Raw genomic sequence first — 13,803 nt, 5'->3', positions numbered from 1 at the left:
TAAGTGAATCGGAAGCTTAAGGATGAATGTCGGGTTTTTTGACGTTGGATGCGGAGGCCAAAGGTATCAAATATAGGGGATGGCGTGGGCAGGCTGTGGGATGGGTTTGAATGGTTTTTAACAGTGAAATGAAGATTTTGGTCTGGCCAAGGTTTTGAGTCTTTTGACCAGCCAGAAACTGAAATTGATTTTTTGGTGAAAACTTGGATGGTGATGGGGTGGTCAAAACTGATTGAACTGCTGAATTTGGGTTAGTTGAAATTGGTTAAATTTGGCCTTAACTGTTGAAAATTCTGAAATATTGTTGAAATTGGTTGAAACTAATCGAAACTTGATACTTTTTAAACTCCCCTAGGGTTTCGTCTTGGTTACCTGCGAAACTGGGATAATCTCCTTTTGCAGGTTTCGACCAAGATCAGTGTCCATTATCCTCTGGAGTCCTGGGACAAATAGGATGGGGTTAGTCCTAATTCTTAACCCTCTGCCGTAAAATCCCAATCCATTTCTTGGTGTTGTTTGTCCAAGCTTACCAATGCATTAGGTGGCTGCTCTTTCTTTCATATATATTGATAACATCACAGCCTGATATCCATTCAGATTGTTATTGTGTGATTTGATGGAACTGTTTCTTTGGTAGCAACTTAAATAATTTTTGGTAACCATTGTTTCTCTTTCGGATAAGTTGCATTCAGAATTGCTCCTGAATTTTGGGTCATAATAGTCCTCCTCATAAATGCTCCGATATCAATGAATTACGGGAAATTCACTTAGATAAGGTCTTGCGTTGAGTTCTGACTGGCTTAATCTTTTCACAGTAATGGATTTTTTTCCCCTTTCAACATGGTCTTTATCTCAATGGTTTGAATGATACTGTAATTATTAAGAACTGGTTAAATATATATTTGCAGGATTGTTACATTGATATCTGCTCTCCAGAAGTTCTGAGTCTTTTCACTGACAATTTCGACTATCAACATCTTCGGCGCCATTTTGTCAAAGGACTTCTTGTTGATGATGTACGGTTTGCTTGTCTATTGCTTTAAGATTGTTTCATAAAGAAGTATCCACATGTTAGTACACAATTCACAATTATTATTTTGCTTGAATCTGTAGCAGTTATAAAGTCCACTCTTTTTTATTTTTCAATTATTTTTACTTTATTTTAATAACTTGAGATTTTTAGCATAAAGAGTAAGAGATCATTGCTATCAAGAGGTTTTTGGTTCAAGCCTCTGGGTTCACGTCTTCGAAAAAACTGGGTGTGTGTCTGTGTGTGTGCGCCCCCCCTCCTGGTGGGGGGGGGTTTGAAGCCTTGTAACTTTTTCGTTTTTAAGGTTGCAAATGACAAAGCTATTTATAGCAATGGTATTTTTTAGCTCATTTAGGGTGCTTGTCTCATTTTTCATGAATAGTGGAAAGCTGTGGCAAGGCATTAAAGTTCCCCTCCCTCTCTTCTTTATAGTTTAGTTTTTATATGCAAGCGAAGTGTCTTCATAAAGATTATGTTCAAATTTCTTACCTACGAAATATCTAGTTTGTCTTTCAACTCTCTTCCTATAATTTCGGTACTTTGTTCTCGTCTTCCTAATCAAGTATTTACCTCAACTGCTTTCTTGATGGTCTCAAAACTAGCATGTATGTTTGGTTCTTTCTTTTTCTTCTCTCTCCCTCTCTCTCGCTTTCCTGTGTGTTCCATATGCTTAATCGAATCCATAAATCTCAGGAATCCCATTGGGACTTTATGCCTTTGATGTAACTGGCTTGAGCAAGCCTTATGGCTTTTAAGTTTTTAATCTTTTGTGGAGTTTTCTCGAGTTGTTAATTTCAGATGTACAACTAAGCTTATAAGCAGCAGTTGCAATTTTAGCGTTCCCTCTCAAAAACATTTTAAATTTTTTTGATGTCAATGGATGGTCAGTCATTTTTTAGATACTTCTATGAAAACATACAGAGAGATATTTTCTTATTTTTTGGTCGTTTCCCAAAATGCGTATTTTACTTCTTACTTTTGAGAAATCAATTTATTCCCTCTGGCCAGCTTTGTTGTGACTCGTGAGTGTGCTTTCCTTTAACATTTTCTGAATATCTTGTTCTGTTTCTGATTCATTGTTTCAGATAATGGGTTACAAAATCTTCACTCATGAAATCAACTCAAGCTATGCAGCTAGAGTAGACAATTTCAGAAGCTATGACACCATCAGCAAGGATATAATCCAAAGATGGACGTACCCTTTGGTGCCAGATGTTCATTTTTCTGGAAACAACCCAACTAAATTAGAAAGAGGAGGGGGTGTATAGAGCATCTGGTGAGGGATTAAACATTTAATCATTTATCCAGTTGTCATGGACTTGTGTTTTTTTTCGATATTATCATTTATTTATTTGTTGATTTGCTTACATTCAAGCCTAAAAGGAAAATTTGCTTTTAAAACCAGAATATAAGTTGAGGATATTTTTTTACTTGAAACAGTGTTCCACTTGGAATGAACAAACCCTTGGCAAGAAAAAAATTTCCATTCATTTCCTAAGGTAGGATGTTTGATAAGTACATCCAGAATCAAACTGCCATAGTTTGTGGTCGTATTTGGATGTTTCTCCTGGATTTTTTGGTATAAAAAGATCTTTAATATAAAAAGACTCATTATTTCTGAAGGAAAAGAAACCAGCCAGAGGCAAGTGATGATCTGATAGGACACTGGGAGGTAGCCACGTTGAGGGGAGAGAAAGAGAGTTAGGGGCGATTGAGGGGATTATAAATAGGGGGTAATTGTGGGGAGAGGGCATTGAGCATTTTTGTGTGAGATTGGGCAGCCTCTGGCTGAGGGAACCATTGATGTGGGGGTGACTGGCACCATTAAAACCAGAAGCTCTTTTTCATGTATCTGTGTTGCTATTGAATTCCTTTGTTAATTTGAAGGTTCTTATCATGATCTCTCAAATCCGAATTCCCTTTTTTACCTAAAGCCCATTCCATCAAATACATTCTAATATTATCCCAAATTCATAGAGAAGATGTTGATTACTCTTAAAGTTTCTGTTTCTTTCTTTGCATGTGCATTCCTATGCTTTTGAATGTTAATTTTAGTGGGTTGTGCCATGCTGACTAATGTGGAACAGTACAGAGAAGAAAAGACAAGGGGGAAACCTGAGAAGATACTCTGGTGTTGTGGGAGGGGGTGTTGTGCACACACATGGTCATAGTTTGAGCTATAATTCATCTTTCTATTTCATATTCAATAGGCTGATTACAAGCATTTTAATAATAAAAGAGATATACTTCAACAAGAACTCTACCATACTAGGACTGCTAGCTGTTTAAATAACTTAAACTATTCCTAGGTATCCCACCCCAGATAAAAATCTGCTTACATAATTATCCCAATAGTATAATTAAGGAAAATTCCCAAACATCTAACAAGATGTCACTTGGGACAGTGTTCATGTTATTTTAGCGTGAACAGTGTCCGAGGTTCTTCCTTTCACAAATTGTCTTCAATTGTGGTTGTAAGCTAGGCTACTGTGGACCCACACGATCAGTTCTCTCCTACAAATGAGCAAATCTAGCTGATAATTCTGGGAATCTTCCTTTAAATCATCTACCTCAGTGGCAATTTAGTTCCTCAAATATAGTTCGGTTAGGCCAGAAGTTGAGGCAAGGTAGGCAGTAGGCTGGTCTGATGGATTTAGTTATATCCAGAATATCGGCTGAAAAAAGTTATTGTGATTGGAGCTCCATCTCAAGTTGTGCTGCATCGTCTAACCAAACTAAGCCAATGCTTTCCTAGCTGATTTTTCTAATTAGGAAATTTTTTATTTGTTTCTGTTGGTGATCATAAGATTTTATTCGTAGCATGACAATTATTCTTTCGAGCATTCTAGATTGAAAATTTTCTCTGTAATTAACTTAAATTGAATTGATTGAGTGTTTATCACGGAATATGTTTGATTTATGATAAATGCCTATTTATTTATTAATAGGAAAATAAGTATCAACATACCCAAAGATCGGGGGAATGGGACTGTCACATATTAGTGCTAGTAATGTTACAATCTATTGCAGGTGGCTATCTGAAACATGATGTTGGTTTGACTGTCTAATTATCACTCACTTTGTAGCCAAATCAACTCTCTTGATCCACTAATATTAGCATTCAAGTGACAACTGACAGTTACTGAGCAACTTTGATGGGTTACAAGAGTTCAAATAAATTTTATCTTATGCAAAAATATCTTTGGCTGCGAATCATCTCAGCTCATCTGATTAACAGCATAGGCTGAAATCTCTTCCAGAATATGTGATCATATCTCCTCTCCCACTGATGCTACAATCCTACTAGAAGGGAGAACATCTTTACTGTAGTAATTTTTGTTTCTCAAATTGAGCTAAAGAGTCACCGACAGTTTTCTCATCCTGTACTTTAAATGCTGCGCTAATATTCCAATGGATTCCCAAAAACATCCTTAGTGAGGTTGTCACTTGTCAGAAAATAACTACATCCATTTTTGCTGCTGTAGAAAAATGAAAAAGATCTGATCTCTACACATTAAACACATCCAGTATGCCTCTTAATAAGTTTGTATCAGTGGATCATTGTAAGCATGACTTTTGAGTTAGCAATTGTTTGTGACTTGATTGATTTTCCTACAATCTTGAATTCTTCTTTTTTAAGAATCATAATAAAACAACAAAAAACTCCTTTCAATTGTTTACAACAACAACAACACTAACAACCACAACAAGGACAAACTCACCAGTCACCACTATCCAACTTTATTGGGTCAGCTACATGGATCCAAACAAAAACAAAGTGCAAGGAAAATATAGTTCTACCAGTAAACAAGGGGGGAAGGATTAAAAATGAAAAAAGATTTGGGAAATGGAGTCTGAAAGATTGAGAGGAACAAGGTACAGCTCAACACATGAGGTGGTTAGCTGCTGAATGGGGTATGCAATACATATCTTAGCCTTCTGCACTACTACTCTTGTTGACTGCCCTAGTTCTTTTGCCCCCTTTATTTGGAATCATATCACTCCATATTGGGTTGTCCCTAAGCCTCCATTGAATTTCAAATACCTTCTTAAATGACAATTTGTCATTGATTGGTGCAACTCCAAGCAATTAAATTAAATTTAGGTCATTCCAATTCAGCACCTTAAACCCTCCTAAAAGAGAGATCCCAAGCTAATATCGCATGAAAGTTGGTACAAGAAACCAGAAGTCTGAATAAATAGTGGTGTATAGAATAAAGTCATAGAAGGTATTCCTTGCTACCATGTTTCCCCACGGGTGCTGCCTTCTCTCTTTCTTGCCCACATCATGTCAGTCCGACCTGTAACTAGTGCAACAACAATCAAAGGAAATGAGAGTAGAGTAAGGAAAGGAGGAAGGATGAAGAGGAGTTTGCTGTAAGATTTCAGAAAGGATTGTCACTCTCTCTTCCCTGTGCTCACAAACACCGACTGGAATGGAGAAATTACATGATTGTCCTTATACAACTTAATGTGCACAAATGTGCTTATTCCATCACATTGACTAGGACATCTACGCGTGGCCATTGACAATTGGAGTGTCCCATGCATTGGTCTCTTGCCCATTTTTTGATGTTCAATGCCAAAGAGATTGAGGCTTGTTGGGATAAAATTTTCTTGTTCACTTTGATTTGTGAGGAATATTTTTATCTGAATGTAGAAAGTTCTTACACCTAAGTGTGACTATTCTTGACCCAACATGTAGACCTGTTCCTTTTTTATGTTTGATGAACATTTCATGTAAGGTTATGTTTCATTATCATCTATTTACATGACTATAGGCATGCTTGTGAATGAAATTTCTGTATTAGACTATTAATTTGTGATTATGTTGTTAGTTTCATTTCTTTTTAGTTATTCATGTTTGCTCGGCTTTGATAAACTTATACTCTTCAGAGATATCACAATCGCCTTCTGTTCAAATTGGTCCTTTTACATTGGTTGGAAAGGGCACTAAAATTGGGGACAACTCTAAACTCTCCAATTCAGTAGTTGGCCAAGATTGCACTATCGGATCAAATGTTTCGATTGAAGGATCATATATTTGGAACAATGTCACGATTGAGGATAATTGTAAACTAAGGCATGCAATCGTTTGCGATGGGGTGGTAATTAAGGCAGGAGCTGTTCTAGAACCTGGGGTTATTTTATCATTCAAGGTACACATAACTCTGTTTGTCTCTGGAAATTAATTAGCTCTTTGCTTTTCCTTCCCATGATTCTGTTGGACTTATTTTCAACACTATACTTTCTGCATCGAGTTTTTTTTTTTTTTATTTTATTTTTTTAAATCTCTGATAAGTGGCCAGTGATTGTGGAGAGTGTAACACGTTAAATCTGGGAAGAATTAAATGGCTGTATCTGTAAATGTCTTCAGAGTAGAACACTCCGATTACTAGTCATAGTCTTGACTTAGCAGACCCAGCTCTACTTGTTGACTGGCCCTTCAGCATTACTGGGTTATTGGTCCATTAGGAACCAATATTTGAAAACGAACCAAAATACTGGTCCTGACTAATGGTTTGCTTGACCACATCATCTTACTTTTTGAACTTGCCATTTGAACTAACACAGGAGAACCTGAGACTCATTCTCCCAATTTGACTAAGTCTGTTGAACTGGTTACCCACAACTCACCTCACAAAAGGTTCTAGGAATATTGACTAAAATCCTTGTTCTAAGTTGAAAAGAGTAATGGCTTTTGAGTTGTCTGATTCTTTGATTTTTTAAAATTTTTTTTTTGGTAAAGCTGATTCTTTGATTTGGAGAACTGTTTTGTCTTCTTTTTTCTTTTTCCTTTGTATATTATTTGCTTAGGCTAATAGGTTGTTAATGGTGAGTCAGATTGAGGGCCACTTCATATTTCTTTCTCTTCCTTTTTTTTTCCTTTTTTTTTGGGGGGGGGGGGGTTTGGGGGATACCTTCATACTTGCATAAGTTCAACAGAAGATGCAGGGTAGAGGGCTTGTGATGAAGATCCATTTAGGGGGGGGGGGGATGAAGTGAAGCCTAGGTCAGAGATGGCGGAAGAGGATGAAGGGGCAGAAGGAGAGAAGAGTGAGTTACAGATTCTGGGTTCTAAGGGTGTTGGGGAGGAGATGAAGGGGGGGTGTGTGTGAGGGGATGGGGTTGTTGGTAGAGGTTGTCGGAGATCTATATTGGGAGCCTTTGATGTTGCCCAGTTCCTCTTTTTCATTAAGTTAGGTTCTTCACTTAAGTAAGTTAGCAAGATGCTGGTTAGTTTGTCAAAAAATTGGAGATTGGATGATTTTAAGAGTTGAGCTGGAAATTTGGTTTTGGGATGAATTAGGAGATTTGTTAAACTTATAGGGAATGAAATCCTTGTTTGTATGCACAAATTTGAGAAAGGTTGAATCTTAGTGTTGATTTCAACCTGAAGGAAATCTTCAACAGCTCAAAATAAGGATTCAGTTAGAACTTCCTGGGCACTTTCCTACCGCAAGGAGTCAATTGGTTCGACAGTGATCCTACATTCGAACCACCCAGGCCTCACACTGTCAAGAATACAACCAGATAGATACCAATCCTGGATGAATTTAGATCATACAAAATTGAATCCTCACAATCCCTTGCAACATTAGATAAAAAAACTCTAAAAATAAGACTGGATTTATAAATTCCTAATTCCAGGACCCACTAAAACATTTGCTTATATTTAATAACAACTTAAATTCAACCACATAGAACCAGTTCGGTTGAACTAACCCGAAACAACTGATAACTAACTAGATGAAGGAGCTATTTTGATACTCAACTTGAAACACCTACATTGGACCCTTAAAAGTGGCCATATGTAGAAAACCAATGGGATCAATGGCCGAATACGTATATTACCTAATGCTGGACTTATATCTAAGAGAAGAAGCCGAATTGGTGAAGAATCTAAATCACTAACTCTTACAGGCTTACAGGTTACAGCCTTGTTCCATTTGTAATGAACAGGAATTAATTAGATGCCACATTTCCACTGAGAACCAGTCTTGGGCCAGTGAATGCTGAACTGTCTCATGATCACTGAGGCAGCTTCCCAGCTTGTCAAAAGTGATTACTGTTTAAATCGTAACTGAAATTATATAGTTGAAGCATTTCTATATTCAAATGTATTTCGATTGACAAGTGAAGAATAATTTTTTTTCTTCATATGACTGGAATTTACTCATAAGTGGTGAAGTTCAAAGATATGGTCAGATATTAATTTTTTCAGTTCTCCTTTGTCAACTTATAGTCCCATGAAAATGTCAGCAAATCTTTCTTGTTGTTCAGGTTGTAGTGGGACAACAATTTGTAGTTCCTGCTTACTCTAAGGTGTCTTTGCTTCCCCAACCGATAAACCAAGACAGTGATGAGGAGCTTGAGTATGCTGACAGTAGCAGTGGAGCTGTAGATAGTCCATGTAGAGTTTCTATTCCTACATACTTTACATCTGTATATTGTCGTTGTTTAGTTTCTCTGCTTCTATAGATGGTAATTGCTCCAATGTCATTGCAATTGCTCCTGATTTTACCTGTTTTTAGTCTATGGGTTTCACTTTATTTATTTGACTTTTAAATTCATGTGCTGTGTGTGCTGTTTAACGAACTAGGTATTCTATTGAGTCTCCAAGATAACTTATGGACAATGATATGGACAACAGTTAATTTCACAGATTACGAGGTTCATGTTAGGAGTTCTAATGTATTTGGGAGTCTGTAAAAGAATGCCTTTCAGTTTTAGTACTCATTGAATAGGAGAGAGTTTGAACTGATGCCTGATGATGGTTACATCACCAGATGGTGGTTATACTTTTGTTGTGTTTGTTTAAATTTTATTCTCATAAATACTATTATCAATTTTTGTGAGGGAGTTCTTTACATGCAGTCCCCCTTAATTTCTCCTTTACATGCACCCCTCCCCCTTAATAGCAGAATGACATGCCCCTCCCAATAAAGGGTTCTGTTATGAAAAAACCCAGCCTTTCATCTTTTGCCCACTATTTCTTAAACAAAAAACTGAATTGGCCATATTACCCTTTAAAGGGGGAAAGGGTAATATGACCATTTTACCCTTTATTACACTTTTGTGTTTTCTTTTGCTTCTTTGTCTCTCTGGTGATCTACTGCTAAATCTCTTTGGCTACCTAGGGAAATGTGGGGTGAATTGGGTTACCTGGCTACCCTTCCTTTCTGCTACCTGGAAGGAAAAATGGTTTTTTGGGGTATTTGACGTAATTTATATGCGAAGGCTTTGGTTCATTTTCCCTCTGCATTAGAGCTTTGGCAGTTGAGTTATTCTCTTCAGTCTGCAATTCTTCAATTATAACATTAAACTGAACTGAGGATTGGTTTGAGATGATGAAGAAGAAGACACCTGCTGACTATTTGAGAAACCTAGATTCTGATTTCTGAATAGATTGTTATTCTGGAACTGCTGCATCTGTACTTGCAGTTGAGGGTTGAATATAAAAATTTTCAAACCCATCACAGCAATCCATCAGTTCCTGTGAGCCACACAGGTAAAACCCAGATTCTCCAGATACTGCCGAGGTTGAAAAGCCATCAAAACAAAAAATTATGACCAAATCACCAACCCTTGATATCATTTATTTTTGAGTTAAATTTCACATGTCACAAACTAGACTCCGCTTCTTCCTCTTTTCCTTATCTCTGTTTGTTTTCAGTATGAGTTTGATGTTGGGGAAGAAACAGAAGAACATTAATTAAAAGATTGGTGACACGACCTATGTTTGAAGGTTCCGGATTTGAGTTAAATAGTCAAGTAAAGTATGTGGTAACCCTGAACGTCTCTATAGTCTTAGAAATCCAATTAATGACTGTCGGATTCAGAGGATCCATAAACTGCAGACATTGAACTGAAGGGTGGTTGTGCAAGGAAGGTCCGCCAGAGTTGATCAATTCCTCCATATATGGCTTAAGTTCCAATTCTAGGGCTGCAAAGTCGATTTGGGGAAGGGTAGGAGGAAGGAAGAAGATAAGGGCATTACTGATATTTCAACTACCACTAATTTCGACTAAAATTGCAAGTTTTAATAGCAATAATACCTGCTGAGTTGCATGCCATATTGTGTTGTCCGAACTCCAAAGTCAAAGCAAAACAATTTGCGGGATGTTGTTGGTATTGACTAAATGTCAACATTTCCTGCATCACCTTGCCGTTTCTGTTTGGATGATGTGGAAATGTCTCGTTGTAAGCTGTTTCGATTATTGGCTTTTGAACATTGGATGTTTCTGTTAAAAGAGTACATAGAGCTATGGAATAGCTGATAGATATTGGTTGATTTTATATTTTGTATAATTACATGGTTTACAATTTGTTTCCAAATGTGCAGCATTCAATGACCCACTAGATGTTGCTAAAGGGGAGTCAATACCCAATTCATCTGACATACCTGAGGTTAGCTGACTTTAATTTTGGAAAAATATCTTTAAATAATCTATTTGTACTTCTTAGCCACAATTATTTCTTTCTCATGTGTTGCGATAGTGTAGTATTGTTTCAAATCTTATATAATTGGTACAAATTTCTGTTGTTAGTCCCCTAGGGCTTTGGTGTATGCTTTTTGTTGGTGATATTGTTTTGGCAGATGAGACACAAAGGATTAATACAAAGTTAGAATCGTGGAGAACAACTTTGGAATCAAACGACTTTAAACTAAGTAGAACAAAGATGGAATATTTAGTGTGTAACTTTGGTCATGATTGGGCAGATGATGAAGTGGTAAGATTGGATGAGAATAGATTTCACAAAGTGATATTTTGCGTTCCTTGGCTCGATCATAAATAAATGAAGTGATATAGAGGATGATTTTTTCCAAATAATTAAAATAGGGTGGATGAAGTGAAGAGGTGCATCCCAGGTCTTGTGTGATCTATTTATTCATTGAAAGCTCAAAAGAAAATTCTATAAGACCATCACATGGCCCAGCTATGATGTATGTTGCAAAATGTTGGGTTGTTAAGAAGCATCATATGAAATAAAACAACTCATATTACATAGTAAGAAAATCTCGCTTTCTTCCTTACCCATTGTTTAGACTCATTAAGGTGGTTGAACACAATAATATCCATCGGGTTAATGTATAGTTGTGGTATCTAGGTGATCCAAGGTGCTAGGGTGGCCTAGACACAGTGTCTTGATAAGTATGTCTTGTTGAAGCATGTAGGCAGCGAAGGGGCTTAGATAGTTAGATGCAGGGGGCACCCCCCGGCATCATCTAGACAACTATGGACCAAAGGCCCAACTTAAAAGTCTGAGTTTGTTGTTGTTGTACTCAAGGAAAAAAATTTGATCGATATGAACATTTCGACCTTGGAAAAGGTCGAAATTTTGAGGTTTCGGTCGACCGAAATTGGATACTTGTTTCCTGATTCTTGAAAACTCAATTTCGAGCCTTAAATGCACTCAAATTGATTTGGATTTTTGCATACTAGCTATTTCAAGCATAATAAACACTATAAAACTACTAGTTTACTAAAAAAAAAATACTGAAAATGTAACATCCAACATTCCAAGTATATAGTACATGAATCAGAGAAGAAGCGGGAATGTTATTACTTACAAGTCTATTCTATTCAAGCCTCAAGGTCTCCCTCTTCTGTCTGCACCCCATACAAATGACAATATAACTCCCATGATGTTTGCCCCCGCCCCATATAGTTTTGGACATAGTCAAGAACTGCATCTCTGTATGTGGCCTCATCCACATGCATAAGATTTCCTAACGGTGGGAAGTTGTGAATCTCCAAAGGAACTGGTGGTGGTGGGCCTTGTGGCTGTGTAATAGTGTGGAAGATCTGCTCAACAAATGAAAGAGCACCTGCCCTTTGGCTCTCAGGAGAAGGATAAGGATATTGATAAGGTCCCAGTGGCTGAGTCCGATAATCGACAGTGGGAGGGACACCATAAGCTCCATAGGCCGCTCCATCATGGTGGGAGATCTCGCTCTCGAGCGAGATCTCGCCACCCAGAAATACCGAGATCTCGACCGAGATGGCGAGATCTCGGTCGAGATATGCCGAAAATTGGCGATAGTCTCGGTAGCCATCTCGGTGAGTTTTAGGCTCGGTTGGGCTGAAACTTGGTCTTAGCCTATTTAGGCCTTTTGAACACATTGGTGGCCTTAGATTTGTGAGAAATAACCCTAACTATGTCTCCTACGTCGACCCTATGTGTTCGTTCTGTGTAATGAGTTATAGTCTTAGAGAATACAACATGTAATGTAATTATGTAAAGATATCAAGTAATTCAAGACTTCAAGTTAATGAGTTATCATTTATCAACCATCAAGTATCAAATACAAATATATAATAACATATTAACATTACACATCAAGTATTCAAGAATCAAGTCAACAAGTGATCAAAGTTCAAACTTCAAACTATCAAAGATTCAAAGTAATAAATTGTTAAACACTTAAATAGTTAAATGTCTTCAAAATTTTACAACCATAACTCCATAAGAATTAAGAAGATTACAACTTACAACTTACAACTTACAACTTACAACTTACAACTTACAACTTACAACTTACAAGACTAAGAGTATCACTCAACATTCCGCATCAATTGATTCGAACGGTGGCCACATATGACTCCCAAGTCAATTGATCACGAGTATGTCACATATCGGTTTATATGATCATTATATGTTTGCATGTCGAATCGGAGGAATAGCGTGGGATAACCGTCAATCTGGGTGGGTGGAGCCATTGTTGTTGTTGTTGTTCATATGTTGTTGAGTATTTGGGTCGGTTTCTAAACCACTCATTTAACAACCCACCTTCACTCCCATATGCATACTCTCCGGGTGAGGGTCTTGAGGAATAGTATGACCTCCATAGAAGAATACCCACCGTATCGACCCGGTCTGTGATCCCCATATTGGTACCCCGATGACGCTCTGCTGTTGTGAATCACTCGATCTAGGCTCATGCTTCCCATGTTCAATTCAGATCATGCATGCTTGCATCATCATTCGGTTGCCCCGCCTTGCTTTGATCTGCTCTTCCGACTCCTCTTAGTCCGAGAGATGGGCTGTGGCTCACTGTGTGGATGACTCGACTGGTGGAGGTGAGTCGGGTGACTCCCTTTGTTGCGCGACTTCCACCGCCGACCAGCCTGGCCTCCATGGCTCGAACTCGATGTCGATTTGGGCCACTTGGCCGTCCGTATGAGTGGTATCATCGGCATCATCATCCGAATCCCCACTACTAGTTGTCACCTCGGTTGTTTGAGTCGACCGGTGGCTCCACAATGGTACGTTGATCCTTCGATGCGCTGGGCTCGACCCTCATCGAGATAGGTGTCGCCACGATCGGCCCCGGGCTGGTAGGATCGGGCTGCCCTTCCGCCATCCGTTGGGCCACCTCGATCCCTAACCCACTGATATTGCATCATCTTCCTCATCTTCTGGGGGCTCGTGGATATATCGTCACTCATCGGTTCACGATTGTCGTCATCTATATTATCTTGTATGTGCCCTACTCTCAATCTCATGTTGTAATGCACATACACCAGTTCTCGAGCCTCTTACTCCCATCTGTTCCGTCCTTACTATGGATGAGCGAGAAGGTGCTCCAGTCCTCTCGAGCCGAGGATGGCAGTCCGTGAGAGTACTTTTTGCTATGTCCCCAGATTTGGCGCACTAATTCCATATGAAACCACCGTCAGCTGCATAACCAAAATAAGATGCATTAGGCAGCAAATCTTTATATTTATATAACTTATCGGTTATCATTTATAAGTTATAGACTTATA

The 13,803-nt window shown here is 38.2% G+C and overlaps 1 protein-coding gene across 1 annotated transcript in view; it reads left to right on the top strand.

Moving 5' to 3' along the window:
- Nucleotides 1–13,803, top strand: part of LOC149009784 (uncharacterized) — a 40,972-nt gene that overhangs the window by 3,779 nt on the left and 23,390 nt on the right. The window contains 6 exon segments of the mRNA XM_089161147.1: nt 909–1,016; nt 2,116–2,283; nt 2,285–2,306; nt 5,927–6,189; nt 8,315–8,444; nt 10,377–10,441. Of these exon segments, the coding sequence (XP_089017273.1) occupies nt 909–1,016; nt 2,116–2,283; nt 2,285–2,306; nt 5,927–6,189; nt 8,315–8,444; nt 10,377–10,441 (756 nt within the window).

Source organism: Hakea prostrata, chromosome 7 (assembly GCF_041222555.1).
Source record: "Hakea prostrata isolate BN-2017 chromosome 7, UWA_Hpros_2, whole genome shotgun sequence".
Lineage (NCBI taxonomy): Eukaryota > Viridiplantae > Streptophyta > Magnoliopsida > Proteales > Proteaceae > Hakea > Hakea prostrata.
Note: the sequence above shows the minus strand (reverse complement) of the source record. Positions and strands in the feature narration are given on the sequence as shown.